Genomic DNA, 20,235 nt, shown 5'->3' with positions numbered 1-20,235 from the left:
CTTGGCTTTTGTTGCATAAATAATCACTAAAGAAGCTTAAAACCAGTGGATGCAATTATAATTTTTTTTTTATTCATGATGTTATAAACTTCTAAGTTCATCTCACTATACTTAAAAACGACCACCACAATCAAACAAATTTTAACAATACGTACAAATATGTTATTGACCAATATGACAGGATAGCGTTTAAAACTACATTTTATCTTCCTCTTTTGGCGCCATTGCCTTTAATAATACTCACACAATATATAGACCAATATGACAGGATAGCGCGTTTGAGACAGCTCGAGTAAACTAGTGATGATAAGGTGGATTAAACACATTGTGCGTCGATAAACCTAGAGGGAAAAAGGTGATGGAACCAATTAACGGAGCTGCCTCCATCTAAACTACATGGCTGATTTGTTAAGATGAGTTTGATTAGTATATCGGAAGGTGGAAGAAAAGAGGAGATTATAACCAAGACATAGGTAATCTAGTGGTGGTGTAAAACATAGGTAATCTAGTGGTGTTTCGGCGATTCCTCCAAAAGAGGTTAAATCTTGAACCCCTTAGTTCAAACCTTAGCTTGTTTGAGAGAGAGGTGTTGATTCCTATGAACTCTAGAGACCTATATAGAATGGTTCAAAGACATGCCTTGACAAAGAGGAGATTTTCTATGGCAGTTGCGATTTCAGAATCGCCTCGGACTTTGATTTTACCTAGGAGGACATGTTTTTCAAAATAAAATGTGGCATGAATCATGCTAAGGTGTAAGCAACCATCAGCCGGAGATATGCCCTCCAAATGAGAATAACTGTGTTTTTTTTTTTCCCTTGAATAATAATTTTTATAATTACACAATTTCCATTAAACAAGAAGAAAAAAAAGTTACACGAATAATCCAACCAACAAAAACAGAACAAAGCATGAGGACCAAAACCTAATTTGATTTTCTACAAATCTCACGTCACAAACCAAAAAAAAAAAAGAATTGTAACACAAACACTAGGAAGAAACAAAACCATTGTGGAGGAAGAACAAAATGATCGGATCCATCACGTTAATGAATGAAATAAGTCAACGCCAAAGCCACCATCATTAGAACATACGCTATCCCCTGATCTATCGATGTTCCTGCCAAAAACGCGAATCCAAACAATATCAATATCAATTTCTTGTTCTCCAAGATAGGGTTTTTTAATTATATGGTATTAGTGAAAGATTTATCCTAAGATTAATACCGTCGCTGGTGGGTGCGGGAGCTGGCGAAGACGATTGAGCATGAGCAATCGGCAAAAGAATCACGGAGATGATGACGAAGACGGCGAGAATCTCCAACGGAAATTTCAGGGACGCCATTCTTTTTCTTTATCTCCGGTGATTATTCCGGCGAAGGAATCTTGTTTTGGTTTTGTAAAATCTCACCAGAAAAATCAAGAAAAAAAAAGACCGATTGATGGAAGAACAGAGGAAGCTAAAGATTTGGTTAAATAGTAAAACATGGCACAGAGAATGTGGGGCCTAAACACACAAATCCTCTCTGTCTCAAACTCTAATCACTAGTTGGTTGGTGCGTTGTCATTTAATTAATTAAAAAGATTTTATTATTAAATTAGAGGTTTAACGAGAGAAACGGTTAATTATGTTCTGTTTCTAAGCTGTGTCTGAGAAGGATTAAAGCAAAGAGAATCTCCAGCCTGGTTTCGATTTACTTTCCCGGTTTTGCAATCTTCCTTTTTTCGGAAGATCATTATATCGGTCCCTAATTTCAATTTGTGAGTTGTAATAACCCGGTTCAGAGCTAAACCGAACGAAACATTCACTAAAAACACTCCATTAACAAAGATTCTAACCCGTTTTTGTTGTTGTTGTTGTTAATTTCGATTCTACATAAGTTTATTGATTTGAACATAAAAGTTCAATATCTTATACGTTTATAATTTTGTCTTTTTTAACAAAACAAAATAATTTTGTCTTTTTATATTTTTGATAAAAAAAAGATTCATAAGGTTTTTAATTTCTACAATTTATAGAGTTTGCGATAAACCAAAATTTTGATAACTTTTTACAACCAGTGATATAAGAATACAAAATTACGTTTAAATTTATTAACATATTAAATATTCAATTCATCAAACCCCTATTATATAATCGTAAGTCAAGATCATCCTTCCATTTAGAAAAAAAAAGAAGAAGAAGCAAATTCAGTCCCAAATTGTACTTATAACCCAAATAACTCCTAACAAAACTGGAATCGAATCAAAAACTGAATGATTTCCCAAAATATTTAAATTATAATTATATACCCAAAAATTTGTTTAGTTTGTTATAATTTACGGTTATTCGGAAAAAAAGTATTTGGTTCGTTTTGGTTAGTTTTGGATAGTTTGGTTAGTTCATGTATTTTCGGATAATAATTTATAACCAAAACCGAAAACTATCTGAAGATACTTTCATTCCAAAACGATTCGTCACTATTATCTAAACTAATTCAAGCTGAATTGTATCCAAATATTTAACAAAAAAAAAAATATTGTATCCAAATACGAACCAAACCGACTTTTGTTCAGTTGATCTTACACTTCTTATCCAAAAAACTGTAAAATGGAACCGAATTGAACGTCCATACCTAATTGATATTTTAGAACTAGACCTATTCAGCCCCGGCTCAGATGGGTAGGGCGGAAGTGCGACGGCCCGGGGCTTTTTTTTTATAAAAAAATTTACATATAAAAAAGGTCCAAATATTTTTTTAAAATATTATTAATATGAGAATTATATTTTAAGAGGCCTAATTATTTATAAGAAAATGTATAAAAAGGCCCAAAATTTTTAAAATAACAATTTTTACTATAAAAACTCCGCAAAATTTTTAAAAATTAAGTAAATTTTCTCTTTGTATATAATAATAGGCCAAAAAAATTTTTTTTGCTCTAAGGCTCTCAAATATATTGAGCCGGGGCTAGACCTATTATAACATGGGAACAAGAAACGTGGAAAAAGTATCGGTCTTAGATTGATTTTTAATTAGGGTGCTTTGATATTTTTCCATTAACGTAATATATATTTTTGTATTGGAAAGAAAAACAGCTAAGGTTTTTTTCTCTACCGATATATATTTTTTGTTTTTATGTGTGATCTTTAGAGACATAAACCAATTTATCTATGTTAAGCGAGAGTAATGTGATATACTTCCAAGAAAGAAATACCCAAAAAGGAAACTTTTGGATTTTGGTTCAACAATACTGGATACTCTGAAGTTTTGGATAGAGCGTCAACCTTCTTACTGTGGTTAAATCAAAAGTCTGATATTACATACTACAGAAAATATCTTGTACACCTATATAGAGAAAAACTGAGCTTACGTGATTGTTTAAGGAACGAGAAAAATGTTATTTAAATCATCAGTTTATCATTTTTGTTAGTTTAAATCATGAACCTTAGACCTGGTGGTTTAAATCCTTAATTTTATGTTATTTTTTATTTTAATCATGAATTATACACATTGCTAACTGGCTAAACGGATTAATAAGACGATATCATCGTAGAATTGGTATTTCGAAGCCATCACATAATTTTTCTTCTACACCAACATGGTTTTCATCTTCTTCTTTGCCAGATTGCTCTGTTTAGCCAGTTAACAATGTGCCCTAATTGGCTTAGTCTACGAGAATTCGTGATTAAATTGAAAGTCAACATAAAATTGAAGATTTAAGTCACCAGGTCCACATAAAATTAAGGATTTAAATCACCAGATACAGAATTCATGCTTTAAACCAACGAAAATGGCAAACTGACGATTTAAATGACATTTTCTCCTTAAGGAATGTGTTTATTAAGTAGTTTTTTAAACTAAGCATAATAAATTAGATTCAAGAATTTATTTTTGGTTAAATCCTATTAGTAAGCGTCCAAGTACGGCATAAAAGATCTTAGGGCTTGACTGGTTTAAACGCAGTGGTTGCGGTTGCGGTTGTGGGAGTTTGCGGAAGCGGGCGGTTGCGGTTTCAAGCGTTTTTTAGCGTTTTGACCGACTGGTTTAGCGGTTGAAAACGGGTGCGTTTGCGGGAGATTTACTACTGGTTGATCAGCGGGTACGATAGCGGTTAAACCAAAATTTACCAAAATAAATTTAATATATGATTATAAAAAATTATAAAACACCAGAAACTATAGTTATGAAAAGTATAAATTTTTTAAAAATGATTAATGATTAAAAACCATAAATAATTATTCATATAAATTTTTATATTGAAAACAAAAATAATTATTTATATTAGAAAATTAAAGTTAAATAATAATTATATTTTTAGAATTAACGTGAATATAAATCAGACATGATGATATATATTTTAATTTATTTATTTTCCTTTTTTAGTTTATTTCCTTTTTTACACCAACCGCAACCGCCCGCAACCGCAAACGCTTGCGGGAAGGAGCTTTTGAAATCCAGCGATTTCGAGCGGTTCGAAGCGGTGTGGAGCGGTTTCTATGATTGGTACCAACCGCTAGCAACCGCAACCGACCGCTAACAACCGTTAGGCGGGTGCTAGCGGGAGAACCAATCAATCCTTTAGAATCTATTTTGTAATGCCGTGAATCATTTGAAGTAATAACACCATTCCATTTTCATTTCCGTTGGTTTCTTGCATTATTGTCTATTTTGTATAGACTTTTTATGGAGAAAAGAATGATTAATTTTTGAAAAAAAAATTCTATAGGAAAATCAACTATATTAATTTTATGTATTATGTAAACTATATCATATGATTAACTTTTATGTTTATATATAGGATTTATGTTTGTTTTTTGTTTTTATTTTGTTACCGTTATATTAGGGAGTGGGTGCCATTAACATTTAACCGACTGATTTAATTATTGTTTTTTTTTCTCCGTAGTGAACACAATCTAAAACAGTAATGGCCTAATATGGGGGAAGACAATTTGTTTAACGTGGACGAGATAGTTTAGGAAGTTTTCATTTTTTTTTTTTAATTTTAATGTCTCGTAGGGCTAATACTAAAGCGGATAATCTAGCATGAAAAGTTCGTACAGAACCGTTTCATATCACATGTGTAAACAATATTCCTCACGAATGGTTCTTTTGAGCTCTAATTAACTTCGGATGACAAAAAAAATAGTTTAGGGAGTAAATATGTGCATCTATATATTTTCATAATTAAACTTTAAAATGACATTAAAAATGTAACAATCAAACATTAATTTTAGCAGCTCACATGAAACCATGATGAAACCAATCATTTATTAGATCTTCAATTCTGGTTTATAGTCACTAGATACTCTTCCTTCAAAGCAAAATACATTTATTCTCTTAACTAGGCTTTAAACTTAAACTTAACGCAAAAGAGCAACCTTTTATTAGCCGAGAAGCTTCAACCATCCCAAGGCCATTGCTGCTAACACAACATCATCTTTGTTCTTCTTCTCCTCTTCCATCTTCTTCTCTTCCTCCTTAAACCAAGTATCATACTCTTCATCTTCATTCCTCTTCTTCTCCTCTTCATTCTTCTCCTCTTCCTTCTCCACTTCATTCTCTTCCATCTTCTTCTTCTCCTCTTCTTTCTTCTCCACTTTCCTCTCTTCCCGCTTCTTCTCCACTTTCTTCTCTTCCCGCTTCTTCTCCACTTCATCCCCCTTGATTTTGATTCCAATCAGCCTCAACATCGCAAAAATGAAGGGCCATTTTCTAGCCCCTAATTTGTCCCTAAAGATGATTGTAGGAAATGATTTCCCACCATCCTTGGGTCGATTCTTCTCAACCCTTCTTGTATCATACTCTTCGTTCCTATTCTTCTTCTCTTCCATCTTCTTCTTCTCCTCTTCACTTCATGCCGTGAATCTTTTGAGGACGGTAATAATAACATCCCATTTTCATTTCCGTCCGCGTCTTGCACTATCTCTATTTTTCTAGAGATTTTTTTAATGAAGAATATAATGATTATTCCTTGTAAATCTTAAGAATCTCATAATGTTAATAAACATAGATCTACTCCTTCTTCCGGTTTTTTCTCTTCATTTTCTTCCGGCTTTTTCTCTTAATTCTCTCCCGGCTTCTTCTCTTCATTCTCTTCCGGCTTCTTCTACTCTTCATTCTCCTTGGTTATGATTCCTATCAGCCTTAACATAAAAATAAATAAAGGTCACTTCCCAACCCCTATTTTATCCTCCAATGGAAGTTCCCTTAGTCTCTATATATACAAATAAGTAATTATGTACATAAAAAAAAAACGCATTTTGTTTTGCTAAATTTTTTTTGTTCAACTTAAAATAACCCATTACTAGATCATGACCCATACCAAAGGCGGAGGTATAAGCATAACAAGGGGGTCAATTGACCCCTATGAATTTATAAAAATTGTTTATTTACTTGTATATTTGAAGCAAAACTCACAAAAATAGTTTAAAATGTGCTTATTGACCCCACAAAAATTTGTTTCGAAATAGATTTTAGTCATTAGAATAAAATTGACCCATATAAACGTAATGGCTAGCTCCGCCACTGACTCGTATAGTAGTATGGGTTGAATTTTATATAGTACAAAATTTTCTATATTATATATTTTAAAATAAAGTGTTGATATATTATAGTATTAAGTGAAAATATTTTTTTTTTGTAAGTACATAGATATACTATTAGAATAAAGATATTTTCTTTTTTCCTATAATACTACATTATGGATACGTTTTCTTAAGATATGAAAATCGAAAGTAATATCATTTTCAAAAAATTAATATTGTTTGAACAATGAGTTAATATATTTTTAACAATCACAAAATGAAATTGCACATAATTCAGTTAGATCAAAAATTGAAATATCATAAATGTGTCATATAGGAAGTTAACTATTATTTGAATTAATTTAAGAAGTTCTTTTTTTTTTTAATTTGTAATTCTTCGGTTGTTGAAATAGAATTTTGTTTGAGCTAATTACAGAATTTAGCAAATATTCGCATAATCAAATATGTTATGAACATATTTTAGTAAATAATAATGTCAAATTCAACTCGTGCGTGAAGTCTATATTTTCATTTTAGAATTCCATTGAAAAAATTGCGTACACAATCTATCATTCATTATTTTCCAAATTGCTTGCAGAATCAAATTTTCAAATATTTAGAAATGTCAAACCTTATTTAACACATCTCATCATATAATATTAACATGTCTTCAGTTATATATATCTGTTTTAAAAAATCAAATTAAAATATTTATAATTTTATTTTATTTTAATTTATTAAATATTTATAATATTCTTTAAAATATAAAATTTAAACTATTTTAAAATTTTCTAAATTAGAATTCTTTTTATTTTTTATTGTACTATATAAAATTATGAATTTCAAAAAAGAATTGTATGAAATAAAATAGAAATATTCAAATAGTTATAAGGATCGTAACTCATTTCATGATATAATACATTATATTTAACACGCCGCCTATTGTAAATATTTTTAAATGTATTTATTTAAAAAAAAAACAAATTAGAGTATTTATAATTTTTAAATTTTTGATCTCTTAAGTATTGATGATATTTTTAAAAAAATCAGATAAAACTATTTTTAAATATTCATAAATAAAATATTTAAAATTTTATTGTAGTATATAAAATTATAGATTTCAAAAATATAAATGTATGAAATTGACTATAGATATTCAAATTCTGACCCGTTCTTTCAACTGAGATACATGAAACACTGGATAGATCTGAGATTCTTGACGTAACTCCAACTTATAAGCCACATGTTCACATTTGTCCAAAACCTTTGATGGACCATAATATTTCGAAGCTAGCTTCACTTGATCGCATAACAACTTATTGTTGCATGTATGGTTACAGCTTCACGTACACAAAGTCGCCAATGTCAAATTGTCTGTGAGAACGGTGTCTATTTGCAGTTTGTTGCATTCTATGTTGTGCCTTCATAAGATGAAACTTAAGAAGGAGAATCATACTCTCTCGATCTTGTAAACATTTTGCAACGAAAACCACTTTAGATTCTCCTAGTCGATAAGGTAGATGGAGAGGTGGTGACTGCCCATACACGACTTCATATGGAGACATTTGCGTTGCAGTATGGAACGTGATATTGTACTAAAATTCTGCTAAGGAATTAGTCATTGGCTTCATAAATTCTGTCTATCACTGTACATACACCTGAGATAAGTTCAAGGCACTACAACTACAACTACTGATAAAATTCTGAATATCCTTAATTTAGACATGCCCTTCCAATAGAACATACCTTTTACCCAAAGTCTCTTCCGTCTCCCGACACTAGAATATATCTAAAACGTAAACGAACAAAGAAACTAGAAATATGTACTAACAAAAAGAATTTTTTTTTTCTTAGCACATGGTCCAACCAAAAGTTGAGCCGAGTCAGTATAAAAGACATTCAAGAAACCAGAAGCTAAGCTTGGGGATCATCATTTCACTAATATTATTCAAAACTGTGTTTAAGTCATCATCATAATCCAAATCATCCTTCCATCTACACCCAAAAAGTAAATTCAGTCTCTAATTTCATTAGATTAATCTCTGGTTTTCATCTCAAACCAGACTAAAGTTTACCAAAAAAAAAACAAAAAAAAAACCATTACCATAAACTAGCTATTGACTTATACTATAACGAACATGTTCCTCATGACGTTTACCCTCCAAGTCATGGAGATGGGGGAATAGCAAAGAATGGATCTTCTCTGTTGTTATAGATCTCGAAGAGTTGTTTCGAGTATTTGCATGCTAATATTTCGCATTTCTTAACGTCTTCAAACTTGAAACTTTTCAAATGCTCAACCGATTTCTTCAAATCACCAGCGGGATCTCCATCCGTCAGAAATAGGGCTATGCTAGTGCCCCTAATCATCATTCAAGAACGCAAATCAAGAAACCATTTTAATAACAGATCAAAAAGGGTTTGCTAGTTACTACCTTTCAGCGTCAACCTTGCTGAAACCGCGACCATTACTGACATGACTTGATCTTCCCACCTTTTCATCTTCTGTTTGAAACCTGAACAGAACACAAACCGCTCTCATACAAAGCTCGGGATCTTTACCGAAATCTGCCAGCATATCTGCCTCATATTCCCATTTCCGGTTCTCGGGTTTCTTGTCCCTCCTTAATCTTGACATGACTTCAGCATAACCAGGTTCTCCATCAGATTCCTCTTCCCCGGTTTCATCAGAATTTTTGCTGACACTCTCATGACTATCATCATCAACAATAAACCCATCCAAACTCTCGCTTTCTGACTCTTCTTCTGTCTCATCATCGGCCGCATTATCACTTGTCAGGATTCCCACAAGTCTCTCTGTTGTAGCAGATATCTCTTCCAAAACTCTCTGTTTATTCAGTCTTGACGACACTCGACGCTTTCCACTCAATCTCCTGGACTCACTCTCTCCTTTATTTGATGTATCAACCAAATCTGACATCTCTTGGTTAGTTGGTTTCAAATTCTTGAGTATTGAAATCGGTATATTGTCTTCATCATCATCATCTTCATCGCTGGCAATAACCCGCTTCCTCTTACGCCTCGAAAGAGGAGTACTTGTGTTAACATCACAAGGTTCCACATCTTCATCTTCATAATTCTCACCAACACTTCTTTCCTCTAAAGTATCCATAACATCAGCAGATTCCTTCTCACTTCTCTCCTCTGTTTCACCATCACATAAATCAACTAAACCAGTCAATTCGTGACCATCATCTTTAAACGACAACATCTTATTCACTCGTCTCCGAGAAGACATGTTGTCTCTGTCTCTGTCTCTCTCCAAGATATAGTCTTTAACCGGTGTGGTCATACAAGGTGAGCCTACATGAAGAAACAAAAAACACTAACAAAATCAAATACATTACACCAAAAAGCGAAACACAAGCGGATTTATTCTAATAAACCGATCTATGATTCTATTCACTAATGTCAACCAAAAGGCTGAAACATATATTCTTCTCACCTGAACTTTGATGATAACCTAAACCTTCCCTAGTCAGAGCATCATCATTATACACTTTACAAGATTCAGTTTTCTTGATCCTAGCTAACTCCAACCCTAACTTCACATTCTCATCCAATTCCAATTCTCCATATCTAAACCCACCAATTTCATCTAACTTTCGAACCGTCTCCACAAGTTTCTCAAACTTTATTCTCCAATCCTCAAGTTCTTTCTCAGCCACCTGTTTCTCAAACTCCAACGCTGCGTTCACCATAATCTGATCAATCAATGAACCTTCCTCAGATTCTTTAAGATTCTTCAACTCTTCTTCAACTACTAACTTCTCCGATTCCAATTCTTTAACCCTCAATTCAAGTGACTCAAACTCTTTGTTTCGTTTCTGCAACTCTGTTTCTAACTCAATGTACTTTTCTTCACCTTTTAAAACCCTTTCTTCTAACTCAAGACACCGACAATTTTGTCCCATCGAATTCACCTCCATAGCCAAAGATTCCTCTTCTTAAAACTATAATTAAAACCCTAGAATATCAACAAGTCTCCTAGAATACAAAAAACAAACAAATCAATTACACAGAACAAAAACTTAAACCGTACCTCAAATTTTCAAAACTTGCTGCTTCCAAATTCAGAAGAAAACAGAGAAATCACGAATTGATCTAACATTCTTTATCCAAACCCTAATAAACGCGAGACGAGAATTAGACTAATCGGAGAAAAAAAAAAGAAAAAAGGAACAATTCTAATTTCCTCTGTGGAACAAGTAACGGACAACTGTTCACAAACCCTAATAAACACGATGCGGTGTCACGTGTGCACGCGTGTTAAGATTTGCCACGTTGACGATTGTGGTCCGCACTACACGCCGTTTGTATAAGATTAAACGTCACGCATTTTTGGCAATGTCTATAGAGGTGGGCTCACTTATGGGCCATAAGGCTAATTTTTAACGGCCCATTGTAGAGCCATTGGATGCTTTATGTTTTTAACTTAAGGAAATCTTCCGAGTAGTACAGAGGGTTTAAATGGAAACAAGGACAAGAGGTCCACATTTTGAAGTCGAGGAAGACATTCTTGAAGCTTTATAGTTATTGAATTATTGTAAGATTGTTCTTTTTGATTCACTTAATTATTCGAAGTTAAAAATTGATTGCTCTTTTTTTACCCTCTGGCTGATTTCAGCACAAGTTTTTATAATCTGACAGGATTTCGTTACCTCTTTTGTTGCACCATTGGAGAGGAAAACCGTAACAAAAATTTACTTGTTTTGGTTACTTGGACAAGTCAACTCTCGTTAATTTTCTCGATTCCTTGACATTTAAAATTCAGCAACGGATCCATTTTTTCATGGTAACATTACAATTTTGGCTCAAACTAATTATATTTAATGAAATATATGTATGTATCTCTATCTACTCGAAATGGATTTTTTTGTAGTGGAAAAAAAGAGAGTAAAATGTATGTTATTTAAAAAAACAAGGCCGAAGTTTGAATCCAAGAGTTTTAGAATAAAATGGTCATGTCATATATACTCACTAGTCACTACAATATGATACATCGTTTCGATAGAACATGTAATTTAGTGTTTTGTGCTAATTTCGTCGATCGCTGCGTTACTAAGTGGATTCAATATACCATAATGCATGTTGACAAAAAAAAAAAATTATAAGACTTCAATTATAAATAATCTGGAATCTGAAACTAAATAACAACTCGGTTAAAAAGATAAAATATTCACAAATAGCGAATATATATTTGGCTAGTTAATATACTTGCACGAGATTTACAAAAAAAACATCAACTCGAAGCATTCAAGTTTAAGTTTTTGCTGAAAATTTTCAAATAGAAGAGTAAAAAACAGTTTGAAGATGCATGCACCACATCACAAAAAGGTGCATAACCATAACCACTCATAATGGTTTTAGTAGAAGATGGGGACATTGCATTCACCATGTGGGCTCTTCGAATCTAATTTGCAATCAAATGTATTATGGGTCCCCACTTATTTGCGGGAGGCCATTTCTTCTCCAAATCTAGCCGTCATTATTATTTATTTCAGCAAAATTATCAAAGAAATAACCCTATTTAGGAGTAATGATCAATACTGATTTAACAATCATCCATTCATGAATGAAAGAGTAGTATTTGTGGTCACATAAAATAGGACCTAGCATTTTTGAAATGTTTTATAAATGGACTGTCTCTAAGTCATTAATGTGTCTTACAAATTTAAACACTGGTCCAATTAATATAAAGACAACACTACTTGAAAATCAACTGTTTGACTCCGAGGAGAATCTCTTGCTTGATCTAAAACATGCATGGCATTTGTATCATGTACTAATATGATTCTTAGTTCTAGGTCCGTTTGTTCCAAATGTTCAATATGTTAGGATTATTTACAAAACTAATAAATGTGGCTTTTTTTTGGCAAGCAAGACTCGTATATATAAATGGTTAACTAAAAACTACAAAATGTTTAATGTTCTGCACGTATATAGTTTTTTGTTTTTTTTTGTTCCTTATAACTTTCCTCTATATATGTTAGTTCCCGAGTAAAAGCTCTCTAAACCTTCCTACTACTTTTGTGAAACTCACTATTTTTTGAGTATCATCAATTTATTGTAAAAAGATTGTTCTGTTAGTATCATCATCAATTACTGTAAATCGGAAAAGAAAACAATTACTATGAGCTAAGTTGTTTTTGAGGAAACTCATTCGTATTACAGAGACACAATTATTACCTACGATATTTGTCTTGCATAGATGATGAAACTCATAAACTTGTAATCATGCAATAAGGCACAGTGCGATGAGAGAGAGAGAGCAATAAAGCGTGGCTCATGTATTTCGTGGTGAGAGTAAATGATATTTCAGATCTTCGTAGCGATTAAAGTTTGAGTAGGACCCAACTCATTCACCTCTTCAGCTACTTCTACAATTTTGTTTCTACTATAATCGATTTTATTTTTTACCCAAATAAACAAATAGAAATAAAAATGTTATCATTCAAAATCCTTAGATTCTGCTACTAGTACAAAACCTTTGCCAATTTTTGTATATGTTCACATTTTAGTTGATATGTTAACAGAGAAAAATGCACACATAAGTTATATGCAACACCATATAGTCGTGTCCTAGCTAGTGACTGCCCAATTACAGAGATGAGAGACGTGTAGGGATGTAATACGTAGGTAGGGTGCAGGCAGAAATTAAGGAAATTAAATTTTTGTCATGCAAATGTAATAAAAGCACATAGAAGGAGACAAATGTGTAATATTAATACTATAAAGAATTTTTTTGAATTTTAAATGGAAAAAAGAAAGGAAAAAGAGGTAATGGTTGGCGTTGAAATCCAACTTACAATTTTCAAAGTTTGTGTTCTTTTCTCGATATTTCTTCACACACACACAAGTTGGTAATTCAGCTGCATGTTTGTGTGTATATACTGCTATCATTTACTTTCTTTCTTCTTTTTTTTTGTGATAATGAACTACTATCTTTTGCTTATATTTAGGGTTTCTTCATTATTATTTTTTATTTATCTCTTGAGGATCTTATCAACGCGAGCCCTTGATGTATCTCAAAGAATCATTCAATGCTCGATCGGAGCCTAGGGTTTTAGAGCTGATTTTAGTTCAAAGCTATAAACTTAGGGTTTTGCTTTTTTCCTTCTCTAAAATCGACGTAGGATGTAGATGTAGCATTTAGCCATTTAGGGCATACTGTGTTTTGGTCCCCAATGCGACTCCTACTGTCAAAATTCACAACTACGTGAATCGTCCCCATACAAACAGCTACACACATGCAAAATTGTAAATGGTGATCTACGTAATCTTCTTATGCGTTCATATGTAGATGGTAGACTTAAAAGATGTTAACGAATGCTCAATTGCTCATATATGTGTTATGATTTATATTTTTGATGTGGACGTATATTCCATTAAGGAATTAGAGAGTTTGTAAAGATTTATAAAATTAACCGATGATGTTTTTGTAGTTTTCAACCCAAAACTGATTAATTATTCAAATATAATGTGTTATTTGAGTGCTACTAGACGTTATTCCGATAGTCTAGTGCTACACTGGAAAATGAATTATTTACGGCAGTAATTTTTTTCATTAAATTGTAGTTTTGATTATATTTAGAGTCAACTAAATCCTCCTTGTCATCAAAAGACAAAAAAAATTGTTTACGCAAAGCGGAAGTGTATAGCGTTTTACCAAAACGTCAAACTAGTCTCCTATTTTGTATCTCTTCGATTAATTATCAAATGACTAAGTGAACACACTAACATAAATATCTATGCTCGACCATATGAAAATTCCATTATACTACGACCACTTACTGTGTTTGATGTTAGATTACGTACGTACACAGAAAAAATAAAAATAAAAATAAAAAGAGAAAAGAGAGCTTAAATTTTTCCATTTTATAAAATATTTTAATAGTTGACCAAGAAAAACATTTTTAATATATATATATATATATATATATCTATGTTCATTTTCTTTGATGTTTTTAAATTTTATGCAAAACTTAATTAGTTAAATTTGATGTGTTGTGGTGATCATTTCTATTGTAGAATGTATTTTATTATTAGTTAAATTATTTTTAGTTAGATATTATATAATTTTAATGTAGTAAAGAATATACATATAATTTATGTCATTTCTTAATCTCCATCTTTTTAGCTAAAACATCCTAATTGTTACAAAGAAAGTATAATTTATGATATTTCTTGATCTATATGTTTTTAGGTAAAACATCTTATAAATCAAAACAGAAAAAATTACTGTATTTTTAGCTAAAAGATCTTATAAATCAAAATAGAAAAAGTGTAATTTATGTTATGTCCCTTAATCTATGTGTGTTTAGATAAAACATCTTATGAATCAAAACAGACGAAAGTACTATAAGTTATGTGATCCAAAAATCAAGTGCGAGTAATTTTGGAACCAGATTGAGATCTATACACAGGATTTCAACCTTACGAACCGAGCTTGAGTTGGTGCTACGTTTGAAAAGTGATTCATATGTCAAAAACCTGTCGTGGTCTCATACTCGGATAGATGTACATGTAAATGGTTCCTAACTTCACCAAAATGACCATCCAAAATCCACAACTAATATATCCAACTATCTATAACTAGATAATTTATCAAAATAAATTTGAAAATATATCCCGTTTACTATAAACGATTTACAAAACCAAAACCTAAAATCCGAAACAAGATCATGATCATCACTTTAGCTAACAAAAGAAGATCATGATCATCGCTGCAATAAGGAGATAGTGTGTAAATAAATATCCTTATACTCCATCATACATGCATCCATCTTCACATACATACATACATGCATCCATGTTTATATATATATATATGTATGTGAAAACATGGATGCATCATGCATGTCTGATGGAGTATAAGCATGCATGCATGTGGATGAATGAAGAATTGGAATCTCGGGCACGGAGAAGGCGTGTCCGGTCATTGAAAGCCGCCCACCATCTTTATTATATTTGTTTCCGAAGTACTGATCTTTCTGCTCAACTTGCAGATTTTGATTTCTGCGCAACTTGCAACTTTCTAATTCTCAACTTTTTTCTGATTAATTGCTTCAAAAGTCAATTATTATTATAAAAAGGCAATAAATTTCAGAGTATTCATATATTCATTCTTTTAGTCTGTCGAGTTTTTCTTTGATTAGTAATTATCGACGCCAACTCATGACACGACTTCTTAATCGAGACTGCAGGAAGAATATAATCAACGTTTAGTTATGTCATATAAATAAAATAAATTTATGTCAATCTCTTTTTTGTTGTTATAGTAATGTGACGAGCAACAGTGTTATAGAAATGTAGATTGTGATTTGCGAAATAAATAGAGCAAGACAAAACTGTACGAAAACTAAAAACATGTCATAGTCTCCATAAAAGGGTATCTATCCGTATATATATGAAATTGAATACTAATACCTTGGATCCGAGTCATATCAAATTAATATCCTGCATGCATGAATAATTAAACTTTAGTTACATTACTATGTCCGCTAAATCAAAATCACTGACATATATATTGTTTCTTAATTTGTATAGTGTATTAAGTTCTTCCTGGTTGGTTAAAACCGAAAACCGAATTCGAGTTTGGTTTACATTTAACCACAGTGGAATTCATGAAAACTAGAATTTTAAGATCAGTTTGGAATGTGTCACATGAGAACATGTAACTAAAAGTATTTCATAATTATAAGACATTGTTTCATATAGCATATTTATAAGCATTGCATTAAAAGGAAACGTATATAGTTTGTTTTCTTAATTGATGATGTTTCTTTAATTTGGGCTAGAAACAAAACATAAAGGAGAAGAGACCCGTTACTAAAAAGACATGGTCAGGTAAATAATATCTGACAGCCAACACATTAACTTCAAACCTAACGACTACCTGGTTTGTCTTGGCTCCATCTTCTTAAATTTTCGTTTATTTTGTAAAACATTTTAGTGGATTATCAATTTTTTTTTTTTTGGCAAACAAGGTATTATATATATGTAAAAAATTCAAAAACATTTTGAAAGGGAAAGTTCAAATGAAGGGTCCTCAAGATGCAATTTGATTTTGATGAGACAAAATGAGGCATGACTAGTATGACATCAACTATTTATTGCCTTAGATCTATCTCTTGTCTTTTGTTTTTTTGAAAACAAATTTGTTAGCTCCTTGTATCAATTTAAAGATGAACTTACAAAAGAGGTGTGTATATATATAATACCTTGTTTGCCAAAAAAAAAAAATTATATTAGTTAGATATTTAGACTTTCTTAAACTTTTTTGAGAGACTCTTATAATTAATAAAATAATATTATTTATGATTTTTTTTTTAGATAAAAGACTTTTGTGAGAAACTCACCAATGCACATGATCTTATATTAAACTACCAAAATAGCAAAGAACAAATTTGCTTGTTTGAAATCAATTCACTATGCTCTAAGTGAAAATCAATATTTGGACATCGACTGACGATAACATGTTTGAAATTGGTTTACCAATCATAAAAGGTGTCTAAATTTGTATATGTTGTTTTTTTTGAATAATGAATGATCTATAATGTGAATGTACAACATATCATTCAATTGATTGTCTCACGAGTGAGGCGCTAAAATAAATGTGAATTCACTAATTTCAAATAGTTTTTGTTTGTTCTTTTCTTGCATATATATATTTACTTGGAAACCGGGATTGGTCGGACCATTCGCAACCCGAACATAAACGTAAATTAAATACAAAGAACGTACATGTCCGTGTTTATGTGTATTACATGTTTGCGTGTACAAAAAACAATTATACCGAGTTTGTGATTATTCAAAATTTTACCCCCAAAAGAATCCATAAAAATCTTTTCCTAAGGAATTTATGTATCTTTCCCTTTGCAATATGCAACCTTTATCTCTCTAATATAAGTATACAGTAAGACGTACCATATATATATATATATGTAGATGCATATTTATATCTAAAACATAAATGAGACACGAAAAACCTAGATCCTCCCCAAATTTCATCCAACGGCACAAACCGCATAATAAATAACCATATCAAAATAAAATAATAAAAGTTGAAATTTGATAGCGATAGTTTAGTTCTCGATGAATGCGAGTCCCTCATATTTACTCCTTTTGGCATTCACTCTCTTTATTTCTCTTTATCAACTTGATATGTCTTTTGGCGTCTCTTTCTTTCTCTAAATCTTTCTTTTTTTTTCTTTAGTGTTTTTTTTAAGTCCAACCATAAGACAAAACAACGAACGAGGAAGAGAGAGAGAAGGATATATTTCTAGTCACGATGCAGGAGATAATACCTGATTTTCTTGAAGAGTGTGAATTCGTCGACACTTCACTAGCCGGAGATGATTTATTTGCCATCTTAGAAAGTCTTGAAGGCGCCGGAGAGATATCTCCGACTGCTGCATCTACACCCAAAGATGGAACCACAAGTTCCAAGGAGTTAGTTAAGGATCAAGATTATGAAAACTCATCTCCTAAGAGGAAGAAGCAAAGACTAGAAACCAGGAAAGAAGAGGACGAAGAAGAAGAAGACGGAGATGGAGAAGGAGAAGGTGAAGAAGAGAATAAGCAAGATGGGCAACACAAAATGTCTCATGTAACCGTGGAACGTAACCGGAGAAAGCAAATGAACGAGCACTTAACTGTTTTACGTTCTCTTATGCCTTGTTTCTACGTCAAACGGGTATATTCAATACATCCATAGATTACTATTCGTTCAACTAATCTTTTTGGTATACCTAACAATCCTATCATTTCTTAGAAACACCAAAACTCTCATATCTATGTTTTAGGAATAATAACAATTATAATGACATTTGGTCCCACTAATCATCTCTTTTTCTTTTCTTTCTTTCATGTCACAATGTGATATAGAATGTTCATATTGACTTATATTTTCTTTCTTTCCTCATAAACCAACCTATTAAAAAAAGGGGGACCAAGCATCGATCATAGGAGGAGTTGTGGAGTACATAAGCGAGTTACAACAAGTTCTTCAGTCTTTAGAAGCCAAGAAACAACGTAAAACCTATGCCGAAGTCCTAAGCCCGAGACTTGTCCCGAGCCCTCGGCCTTCACCGCCTGTTCTAAGCCCGAGAAAACCACCTCTTAGCCCGCGTATCAACCACCACCAGATCCACCACCACCTCCTTCTCCCTCCTATAAGTCCTCGAACACCTCAGCCCACAAGCCCATACCGGGCCATTCCACCGCAACTACCACTCATCCCACAGCCTCCGCTTCGCTCTTACAGCTCATTGGCAAGTTGCAGCAGCTTAGGAGACCCACCTCCATACTCTCCTGCTTCAACTTCTTCATCTCCTTCAGTTAGTAGTAACCATGAAAGTAGTGTGATCAATGAGCTTGTTGCTAACTCAAAATCGGCTTTGGCTGATGTGGAAGTGAAGTTCTCAGGAGCTAACGTGCTGCTCAAAACGGTGTCGCATAAGATCCCGGGACAAGTTATGAAGATAATTGCTGCTCTTGAAAATTTGGCTCTTGAGATTCTTCAGGTTAATATTAACACCGTCGACGAAACCATGCTTAATTCTTTCACCATCAAGGTACGTACGAATAATCATCCTAATTAATTTTCACTGACTTGTTTTTTTTGTCTTTCTTCATAAGTGTAATTCATACATTTATTTTTCTTACATAGGATATATGGTGGGGGAAGAAATGGTAGGGTAGTGTAATAAGTAATAATATTGAGATTGATCACATATATTCAAAATTTATTCACACTTTCGATATATAAGAAATTCAATGTATGATATAGAATTCTTATCTACATTATATATATGCACACAAAACGTAGGTTATGTGTATGTCAGATTCGTCACAAGCATACAAAACTGAACTGTTCTTTGTTTTTATATATACTTTTACTAAAACTCTTACTATACGTTTGACTTTCTTAAAATAAAAATGGTGTGAAAGAACACGTGTTTATTTAAATTATATAAAGTCTACGTGAACATTGAAGAGCACCCAAAATCTTAGAATTTTAAATAAATTATTCTATATATGTGAAAATTATTCAAATAGATCAAGCTGTTGTAGTTTAGTGTCAAGACATAGTTTCTATTTTCGATAAGTACTTACATTTCTTTTTTAAGTTTCTACATTTTTCCAATGAAGAATTTATACAATGGATGTAGGTCCAACTGAGGTCTTTCTTTTAAAAATAATTAAATTTGTGATTTTTTTTTTCTGTGTGAGAATTATGTCACATATATAATATTTATATAAACTCGTCTTTCTTTAGGATTTTAGCGCCTCGAGGAATATAGAGCTACTCAGAATGATATTAATTGAAAATAATATATATATATATATATATATATATATTTTTTTTTTTTTTGTTAAAGAACACAATATATACATCTCTCTCTCTTTTTCTTTTGATAGATTGGAATTGAGTGCCAACTAAGTGCAGAAGAACTGGCTCAACAAATTCAGCAAACATTCTGCTAAAAAGAAGGATTTAATACATCTTCGTATAAACCCTAACGAGAGACCAGTACGTACTCACTATCTCTCCTTAGTATCCCTTTAGTTATCTTCAAACTTTTCTACAAAGATATGGTGTTTTACAAATAAAACTGTTATTTAAAATTTTAAACAAATATTGATTAATTATAACTAATATAGGTATAAGTGAGTTTTCATAGATTATCAGCTTCATATATAACA

At 32.1% G+C, this 20,235-nt stretch overlaps 3 protein-coding genes across 4 annotated transcripts; 1 reads left to right on the top strand and 2 right to left on the bottom strand.

Annotated features, from left to right (window-relative positions):
• Positions 1–738: 738 nt before the first annotated feature.
• Positions 739–1,489, bottom strand: LOC9300307 (arabinogalactan peptide 22). Its single transcript, XM_021015424.1, has 2 exons — positions 1,227–1,489; positions 739–1,119 (listed from the first exon to the last, which is right to left on the bottom strand). Exons 1-2 carry the CDS (start codon positions 1,342–1,344, stop codon positions 1,046–1,048), a joined length of 192 nt encoding a protein of 63 aa, XP_020871083.1. The 5' UTR covers positions 1,345–1,489; the 3' UTR covers positions 739–1,045.
• Positions 1,490–8,419: 6,930 nt separating this feature from the next.
• LOC9302034 (protein IWS1 homolog A) lies at positions 8,420–10,934 on the bottom strand. 2 transcript variants are annotated; one of them, XM_021016105.1, is made up of 4 exons: positions 10,568–10,933; positions 9,971–10,478; positions 8,940–9,828; positions 8,420–8,866 (listed from the first exon to the last, which is right to left on the bottom strand). In XM_021016105.1, exons 2-4 carry the CDS (start codon positions 10,452–10,454, stop codon positions 8,671–8,673), a joined length of 1,569 nt encoding a protein of 522 aa, XP_020871764.1. In that variant the 5' UTR covers positions 10,455–10,478; positions 10,568–10,933; the 3' UTR covers positions 8,420–8,670. The 2 variants fall into 2 exon arrangements, with proteins under 2 accessions (XP_020871764.1, XP_020871765.1); XM_021016106.1 differs by lacking the exon at positions 9,971–10,478 and having other exon boundaries at positions 10,568–10,934.
• A 6,010-nt stretch (positions 10,935–16,944) lies between these two features.
• On the top strand, positions 16,945–20,229 carry LOC9300305 (transcription factor SPEECHLESS). The gene is made up of 3 exons (XM_002865913.2): positions 16,945–18,223; positions 18,474–19,103; positions 19,951–20,229. Exons 1-3 carry the CDS (start codon positions 17,819–17,821, stop codon positions 20,014–20,016), a joined length of 1,101 nt encoding a protein of 366 aa, XP_002865959.1. The 5' UTR covers positions 16,945–17,818; the 3' UTR covers positions 20,017–20,229.
• The last annotated feature ends 6 nt before the right edge of the window (positions 20,230–20,235 follow it).

This window comes from Arabidopsis lyrata, assembly GCF_000004255.2.
Source record: "Arabidopsis lyrata subsp. lyrata unplaced genomic scaffold ARALYscaffold_8, whole genome shotgun sequence".
Classification (NCBI taxonomy): domain Eukaryota; kingdom Viridiplantae; phylum Streptophyta; class Magnoliopsida; order Brassicales; family Brassicaceae; genus Arabidopsis; species Arabidopsis lyrata.
Note: the sequence above shows the minus strand (reverse complement) of the source record. Positions and strands in the feature narration are given on the sequence as shown.